The 9,130-nt window shown below is 41.6% G+C and overlaps 1 protein-coding gene across 3 annotated transcripts; it reads right to left on the reverse strand.

Moving 5' to 3' along the window:
- Positions 1–835: 835 nt before the first annotated feature.
- Positions 836–5,017, reverse strand: RPL29 (ribosomal protein L29). Of its 3 annotated transcripts, none has more exons than XM_060239935.1 (4): positions 4,842–5,017; positions 3,502–3,547; positions 1,434–1,498; positions 836–1,054 (listed from the first exon to the last, which is right to left on the reverse strand). In XM_060239935.1, the coding sequence occupies exons 2-4, from the start codon at positions 3,536–3,538 to the stop codon at positions 965–967; spliced, it is 192 nt and encodes a 63-aa protein (XP_060095918.1). In that variant the 5' UTR covers positions 3,539–3,547; positions 4,842–5,017; the 3' UTR covers positions 836–964. The 3 variants fall into 3 exon arrangements, with proteins under 3 accessions (XP_060095918.1, XP_060095917.1, XP_060095919.1); XM_060239934.1 differs by having other exon boundaries at positions 4,791–4,874; XM_060239936.1 differs by having other exon boundaries at positions 4,782–4,864.
- Between the last annotated feature and the right edge of the window lie 4,113 nt (positions 5,018–9,130).

Genomic DNA, 9,130 nt, shown 5'->3' on the forward strand with positions numbered 1-9,130 from the left:
CTGATTCAGAGAGAAGGGCGGAGTATAAACCTGCAATCTTCTTCTTATATATTACTTCTATTGATTACTTAATTGCCCTTAGCAGCTGATGGCACTTTTTCAGGTACAATGAACAAATCATCTAGTCATTGTAAAGTCGTAATTCCCACCTTTAAAACCAGAAGTTCTCCGCTCCAATTTTTTAATTTATTAGTGAGGGTGTTTTGAAGATTGGCACCATCTATTGGACAAGTGGCTTTATAGCACTGGGCACTGATTATGGCTGTTGGAAGATTTTACAAAGAGGGAGCTATGGTTCCTGTAAAATTTTGTTGAGACTTTTGCAGGTTATATGGTAACAAAGGAATATGAAAACAGAGATGAATGTAGCATCCTCAGTCAGTAATAGTAATAGCTAGAGGCTGTGAGAGACCTAAAGCCAACATTTTTCGCGATCAATGTAGAATGATTGTTTCAAACTGAGCACCATATTCCATACCTGTTTCCCACTAACATGGTTCCTCAAACACGTGTAAAATCCTGATCTCCTGTCCACAATCTCCTGAAAGAGTACAGCCTTGCTTGAGGTTCTGCGCCCGCCTTATCCACATCCCCCTGCTTTCCACATCTCCTGTCTCCACCCAATGCATTTCTCTCCTGATCCAGCATTCAGCAGCTGAATCAGTTCCTCTATGTAAATTCAGGGGTGCTTTTAACACAGGAAGAGAACAGGACACTGAATACTGGAACAGAATTGACAAGATTCACTCCCATTTCCCCCCAAAAATCAAAGCTAATTGACACAAACTGCCTTTCATAAAGTCCAGTCGCCTATAAAATCAAAACAGAGAGCACATTTGCACCTGTACATTACACTCAGTTTTATTTATACAAAATGCTTTGAGTGAAAAACAAACAGTAAGAGGAAAAACTGCTGATCAGATTCCAAGCAAGTCAATCCCTTTCCCCATCCAAAGGCGACCAGTTACTTGGCATTGTTTGCTCGCATTTTTTTCAGCCCTTTCTTGTTATGTTTCTTTGCAAAGCGCATGTTCCTCAGGAACTTGGGATCAACCTTAAGAGGAAGAGAAAAAAAAAGAAATATTTGCTTGGCAACTTGCAAAGAAATTAAACTTGTAGCCTGGTGCATAATTAACTGCAAATCCTCCAATTTTTATCTTGATAGTATTGAGATGCCTGAATGAAGTCTCCTAATACTGTAGATGAGCAGAAGGTAATCCACTCCTCCAATAAAGGTAAAAATGATGCGGAGGAGATTTAACACTTACTCCTCCCAGTGTTCTTTACACTCTTTGCTGAGAGACCAGCCTCACCAAAAGGCAGTCTATGCAGACATACATTTAGTTATATTCTTAAAATATCTATATCCTGCCTTATCTCTTCAGACTCAAGCAGGACTTATTTCCAAAGAAACACATCAGAAATGCACTTACCCCCTTTAGAGATTCGTATCTATGTGATCTGGGCTTCTTAATGCCATTTCTGTGCCATTTGCGAGCTGTTGAAATGACACAATAATCACACTTAGAATACAGAAAGCTAATAACGTATGTTTATATACTTGTATAAGCTTTATCAGTCTCCATTAACAAAAAGCGAAACATGTTACCATATCACATTTGCATGGTTTCTATTCATAAACTGAGCTAGGTAGCACAGTGGCCAAAGAAGCAGCACATTTCTGTTTCAACTGACATTTCTGTCATGATCTTACTAGATGGTCATAGGCAAGCCACATTCTCTCAGTCGCTGTTCCCCACCCCAAGGTGAGCCATTGTGAACCTTTAAATGCAATTCTAGTACTGTTCTTGATGGAAAGAAACACGTCTTTTCTGAATATTAGACTAGAAATTACATACAGGATTGCTAACGTATTGACAGCTTCTATTGCCAACCCCACCTGTACGATCTAGATGAGTTAAATATGCTGTTGAGTTCATGACGACCCCATGAAGTCCCACCTTATGAGGTTTTCAAAGCAAGAGATAAGCAGAGGTGGTTTGCTATTGCCTTCCTTTGGACAGCAACCCAACTATTCCTTGGCGGTCTCCCATCTAAGTACTAACACCAGCTGAGCCTGTTTAGCTTCCGAGCTCTAATGAGATCAGGCTAGGCCAAGCTATTAGGGTTGCTACCATCTAGACAGCAGACCCAAAAGTCAGGGGTACCTACCTGCCTGTATTTGTATTAAAATCCTATTTAAATGAAAGTACATCACTCTCAAAGGAGTATGACAAGGACTGTGCTATAAATCTACTTAGGACTATCCGCTATGACGTACCCTAACAACTTCTTTAGTTTGTACTTTGAATACTGTATTGAGAACAATATTATTACAATGAGCCTGCCTGCTGATTGCTTGTAAGCCAGAGCTAACTCACAGTTTATTTTCTCCAATCAAGCGATATCTGTCATTCTGGGTGAGATCAACATAGAATTTATGCCTGTCATAGGGTATGCTTTGCATCCTTAAAATCCAAGTTTGCTAAGCAGGTGCAAGATCAACAACTGCTTGTACACATGCATTCTTTGCTACGGCCCCATGTCCTGCCTGATGAAGTCAGGAAGGCTCCCACACACCCAGCATTCAGTAAACTATGCAGAACTGATTTCTTTAGGAGGGCATTTTACCACAGGTAATTGGGATGTATTACAATGGAATGGTTCAGAAAGATGTTTTGATAAAGGGAAAGGGACTGTGGACTATACTATCGTATACACTATGTTGCTGTATGTATTATCCATTGTACTTTCTGCAATGTTTAACATATCATGTTAATATAATTCAGCTTTCTGCAGTCCTAATCCTGTTACACTGCTTATTGGATGTACCATCTCCACTGACTGTATTGACTTGTACTGTGCAATCTACTTTTGAGTCTCAGTGAGAAAAAGTTAGCAAATATTTCAAGTTAATTACCAACAGTATTTTCTCAACATAGTCTGCCAACTACTGCTAAAAATTACATCAATGACAGCTGTTAAATAAGACTTATCTAGAGGCTTAACAGTTAACATGCTATGTTTTTAATCATGACAGTAACACTGAAAATGTCACTATCCCCTTCAACTTTGGTGATAAAATCAGGCCAAACATGTATTATATTGATAGTTTTGTGGAATTTTTCAAACCTTAATTTTAGAGTAGATATAGTGCAATCCTGAACAGAGTTACACCATTCTAAGACCAATGGCTTTAATGGGACTTAAAAGGGTGTTACTTTGCTTAGGATTCCCCTGCCAGATGCCCATTGTTTTGCAATTGTTAGTGAGTACTCCTTTGAATTTTATGCTCCCATTTACAATCAACTAACTACAGTTTTTCTACACATCTTTTGGTTTATATCTATATTCAACTGCAATTACTGAATTTTCAAAAATCTTTGCATATTTAAATCAAATTAATATTAACACTGGAGATGCCAGTAATTACATTTAATTATGAGCCCTACGGAAAAAGGGATTATTGACCATAATGCCTCTCATTGCTTGCAAACTTACACTGGTTGTGAGTGGTGTGGTTCTTGGACTTGGCCATTGCTTAAACCTGTTGAGAGAAGTAAATATCAGAAGTGTTCCTATCATACATACAAAACAATCATCGCTGTCCCTTATGAGTTCTGAAAACAGAACCCTTTTCTTGTCCTTCTAAGGCTTAACCGCACATTCTATTGGGAATTCATGATCAGATCTTTACTTATTTTTATTGTGAAAAAGCAGCTGTTGCAGATGGGGTTGGATCAGAGCTGAGATGGAGTATGTTTAACACAAACACACCCTTTCCTCATAGTAATAGCGTAGCAGGGAACATTTTTATCAACTCAACTAACGCCAGGCACTCAAACAGTACTAGTACTTTTTATCTATTGAGGCTAGTAATAACTAAAGGAATAAGGCTTTTTTCAGAAAAACTGCATGGAAGAAGTAAAACCGCCTTCCCCAATTTAAAGAATAGGTTATGCAGGCTGCTTTTAAAAACAATAACTGCTTAATCATCTCGAACTCCCTTTTAAGATGGTTAAGTATTGCTGGATCAGGCCAAAAGATCCATCTAGACCAGCATTTTGTATCCATTCCGTGGATGTTCAAGATGCCCTGAAAGGCTTATAATTATAAGCAGGGCATGAAAGCAACAGTCTTATCTTATGGTCTGCCCCTAGCACAGCTTCTTACCATGCAACATATGGAGCTTCTATCACGGCTAGTAGCTATCAACAGATTTATGAAAGTCCTATCACTGCAAATCATTTATGCTTATGGTAGCCGCCACATTTCATTGTTGTGATTGTCACATAAATATGAATTCCACACATGCTGATCTAACATTTCAAATTAACCAAATATACCGTAATCTCAAAAAATACATGAGCAGAATTCATAGGCACAAGATACAAGGCTGACGATGCTAAAGTGGATCGGGCAAATCCATGGGTAATAGCAACAGAACTTCCATGTCTAGCTGACTTCCTGAAAGTCAGCTACCGGGGAGAGGGGCGACAAAAAGATAAATCTGTGGTCTGCGTGCCCTGTTTGCAGGGACGGGAAGTACGATGCTGGGCTAGAAGAGCTTTTAGTTTAATCCCTCCGGGTTGTGTTAATGCTCTTAACACCCAAACCGACCATTCCAAGAGCGGAGAGTGATGCCACTAAATCTTCAAGATCCGTCTACCCATCATTCCGTCTCGTTCTCTGATTTCCCCCACCCTTGTCAGAGACACCAAGCTAATTTCTCTGCCATCCCCGATGTGGTCTGCATGCGGCCTCTCCTCAGCGGTTTTCACTTCCCGCACCCGGGCCCCGCTCGAGAAGGATGGCGCTGGATTACGGAGAGAAACTCTCACCTCCGCCTCCACCGCCGCTCGGACTACAACCGGAAGAGAAGGAAATCTCGCGAAGCACTCTGGGAAGTAAAAAGCCCTCCACCAAAGAGCAAAGAAGCGATAAAATGAACGGCCAGGAAGAGCTACTTTATTTTGTGTCCGGCTGGAAATACGAACCGTCGTTGAAAGGGTTCCGCTGAAAGGAAGAAACGTAAAACACTCATGTTTTAGGATGAGGGAAAGGGTGTGGCTTAGGCTATTTCTGTATTGTTTCTCTGTGTGTCCAGTCTAGATCTAATCCAAACAAGCGGCTTTTGCCAGCTCACTGGAGTCTTGTGTTGTTGTTTCTAATTCTAAGTACATTTCTTGCATCTGAACGTGACCTGATCTGACAGCGCAGGACGTTCTTCGCTTCTATAACAGAGTCCCTCAAAAGAGACTATTGCTGGCTCCTTTCAGGTTTATTTTCTTTAATTCTTGCACCATCTCGTACTGCAGTAATATTATCCGGGTGGTGGTGGTAAAAAAAGGACTTGTCTATATAGCCGTAATGCAGCCACTATATTAGGGCTGCCAAGTCCAATTTAAGAAATATCTGGGGACTTTGGGGGTAGAGCCAGGAGACATTAGGGGTGCAGCCATGATCAAGGCTGTGACAAACATAATTGAACTCCAAAGGGAGTTCTGCCCATCATATTTAAAGAGACCGCACACCTTTTCAATGCCTTTCTTCCATAGGAAATAATGAAGGTTAGGGGCACCTTTTGGGGCTGATAGAATTGGACCCCCGGTCCAATCGTTTTGAAACGTGGGGGATATTTTGGGGAGAGGTACTAGATGCTGTGCTGAAAATTTGGTGTCTCTACCTTTAAAAAAGCCCCCCCCCCCCCCCCAGAGCTCTAGATAGCCGTGGATCAATTCTCCATTATTTTCTATGGGAATAAATCTCCACAGGGAATAATAGAGTTCCCAGCAGACATTTCTCTCCCCTCCCCCTGCTTTCTGACGACCCTGAAGGAGGGGGAGGACCTCCAAACCGGGGGATCCCCTGCCCCCACCTGGGGATTGGCAACCCTACACCACATGCACTGTTGTCAGAGCTAGTTTTTAAAATCATACTAAGATTTGTTCTGAAGCGCACTGAATCGGAATATTTTGAAACACGGTTGAGTCAGATTTGCAAGCTTTCTCCCATCACCAGGAAGATAAAATAAAACAGACTTTGTATAAATTTGATTCCAGAAGTTAAGGATTATGGGATGCTATCCAGCAGCGCAGATGTTTGCAGAAAAATGATGACAAACTTTATAAGAAAGATCCCATGATTTTGTGTGGTTTTTTTTTCCTTTCAAGTTGAATGTGTTCATAACAATGAGTTGAGGCTGTGGTGTTTTGGGCCTCACAATAAAGCTGTAGTAATTAGTGACTTTTCCAGTATCTCATTAAAGAGTTGCTAACTTCTTCACAGATTTTCATGTGATGCTTATCAGGATCATGAAGAGTATTATATCCTGTAAACTTGTCACTTCAGATAGCATCACACCTGGTATGGCATTAGGTAATGTCTAGAGAGTTGGGTTTGTAAGTGGTAAACCCATATCCCTGATCAACTCTGAAGTTCACTATGTAAACTGTCACTTGAATGCACTATTCGATCATTGGAAATCAAGGGTTATATCTTATTGTACATATTATATGTGATGGTTTGTAATGTATTATAATTTGTTTTTAAGGTACTGCTTTCATAATAGTTTTCATGGTTTATTTCTGTTTACATTTTATACACTTACAGACTGAGCTGTTCATCGGGAAGCTTTCAGCATGAATCCTCTGACATAAACTTACAAGATGGCCTTAGAACAAAGCTATCCTCTCAGCTTCGTCTTTATGGTGATAATAAGGCTCACCTTCTTTACAAGATTACAAGTGAAAAGCTTTGAATGCTTAACAATGGTATATGAATGCTAAGTACAACATTATTAGGATCTTTTAGGATCTTCTCAAACATTTATATACTACTTCCTGAAATCTTGTCATTACATTGCTCCTATTTTTTCTCTGGTTATTACAGTCTGGTCTGGACTCTGCCTGCTAAAATGGCTAGCAAATCTTGCTTGATTGCTGACCTCCAAACCTTTGGGTTGCAGGTGTTGCAGCCCTTCCTTCTTCTCTGCAGCCTAGCTTCCATTGCTTCAGCCCCTTCTGGTCACCTGTGGGTTGGATAGAGTTTCCAGGTCTACTTACCCAACTGGCATGGGGTGGTAGGGAGTGTTCTGCGAGTGAGAAGTGTGGGCCAATGTCACTGTGTGACATGCCTGCTGTGATGATATTACTTCTGTGTGACATCATCGTGCTGACAACATTGACACGGGAGGGGGCTCTTTGGGGGTGGGGCTTCCCCACCGGCCAGCTTGCTGATGGTGGATTGGTGCCCCTGAAATTGGAGGAAAAGCCAGCCAGACTCCCAGTTATGTATTGCATCTCACTGGGTTCTTGTTGCCTGAACTTGAGACAGGCACTCCTTGCAAACCAGGATCCTGAAGCCTGGAAAAACTGGCCAATCAGGATGCTAGGCATGTAACAACTTTTAACAAAGAGATGCAAATGAAGGATTTTGGAATGAGCCAATAGGAGTAACTGCAGCTGACTAAAGGGAATGTGTTTAACTCAGCCACAGTGTATATATTGAGTGAGTTGCCTGGGTTGTTCGTGACTGTTTCTTCTTGGTTGACTTGGAGCTGGCTGAATTCACTTTCACTGGTGACGAGGATGGGATATGCTTGGGAATGCAGTCCCAAGAACCAGCTGAATTGCTTGCTGGCAAGGAATTATCAACTTGGCCAACTGGCATACAGTCACCTGATTGCTCCAGTGTGGTTGTCAACATGGCCACCAAGGGCCACTTTGAGCCATTCGATGGTTCATGTGAAGACTGGGACTCCTACATTGTCAGGTTCCAGTTCTACCTCACTGCAAATGAAATCACTGACGCCACATGAACCAAGGCAACATTCCTCTGCGGGTGTTTGACCTTCAAAATTGAAAGAGCTCTTATAGCTCCAACAGAGCTTGACCAAGCATCCTTTGACTCCATCAAAACAGAACTGAGTGACCACTTTGCAACCTGTCAAGAAATTGAGGTACCAAGATGTAAGTCTTAGCAGTCTGATTGAGGTACCAAGATGTAAGTCTTAGCAGTCCTGGCGCTGTCAAAACCTCATTAACAGTACTCCATCTACCCAGCCAGAGTGACAGCTTAGATCAGAAAGATCTAGATCCTGGGGACTAAATTGCATGCCAACTGCTGTTGGCTAGTGGCTAATTGCGTGATGTAGCCACACAAGAACAAGTAAGCAAGGAGTTAGCACAGTAATTCAAGAAGAAGAAGACATCAGAATCTTAAGGAAAGAGATGACCGCTGATGTATTTCCAGAGGGATGTTGGAGAGAAGCAATTTGTTCCAGTTGATGTCAAGGACAAGCAGCCGAGTTTCTTCATTTGAGGTTCTGCAATATTGCCTTGGAACTCTCCATTTACTCCCACAAAGCTGTGCAGCTGTAAGAATACTCTCAGGAGCAGCCTTTGAGCAAGCAAGTATTGTGCTAAGTGTAGCCCAGGCTAGCCTAGACAGGTTTATTGTTTTTGTGTTATCTGTGTTTTGTTTGTACACCTATTCCTGTTCTTTTAACCCCTAAACTATATTCTGTAAATAAATTGTTTTTATATTTTAATTGGAATCTCTCCTTGGTCCTTAAGTACTGGCAGAAAGTTTAGCTACCGGATATTAAATACATCACCAAACAAAAGAACCCAGTTATTTAGTTTATTCTGTGCAACCCTGTTGTATTTACTTTTCTGTGTGTTGGTTTGAGGGTAAATTAGGCAACCCTCCAGGACTGGGAGAGGTCCTGTTCCAATATCACTAGTTGTTGGGGCTTGGATGTGGCCGCAAGTAGCATAATATTCTGATACAATGACAGCAGCTGCTTGATATTTTCACACACGCAAGCCATCTAGAAAAGCCTGCTATCATACCTTCTACAAGTGGGACCAGGCTCCTGGAGAGATGATTGCCAATTTTGTGGCTGCCCTGAGGAAAACAGCCTGACTGTGTGAGTTCTTCAACCTCGAGGAGGCCCTTCGCAATTGTTTGGTTTCGGCCTCTGCAATGAGAAGCTGCAGTGGTGTTTCATTGCCAATAGGGACTTAAACTTCAAAATGGCCTACGAAGAGGCCATTGCTGCTGAAATCCTCAGTTGTGTGGTCTGGCATTGGCTCCTAAAACAGAGGTTGTCCACCATGAAAGCCTG

Source organism: Heteronotia binoei, chromosome 5 (genome assembly GCF_032191835.1).
Source record: "Heteronotia binoei isolate CCM8104 ecotype False Entrance Well chromosome 5, APGP_CSIRO_Hbin_v1, whole genome shotgun sequence".
NCBI lineage: Eukaryota > Metazoa > Chordata > Lepidosauria > Squamata > Gekkonidae > Heteronotia > Heteronotia binoei.

Coding starts and splice junctions, on each gene's coding strand:
- RPL29 (XM_060239935.1), bottom strand. CDS start 3,538: ATGGCCAAGTCCAAGAACCACACCACTCACAACCAGT. Junction 1,499..3,501: donor CCACACCACTCACAACCAGT/GTAAGTTTGCAA, acceptor TCATTTCAACAG/CTCGCAAATGGCACAGAAAT. Junction 1,055..1,433: donor GATACGAATCTCTAAAGGGG/GTAAGTGCATTT, acceptor CTTCCTCTTAAG/GTTGATCCCAAGTTCCTGAG.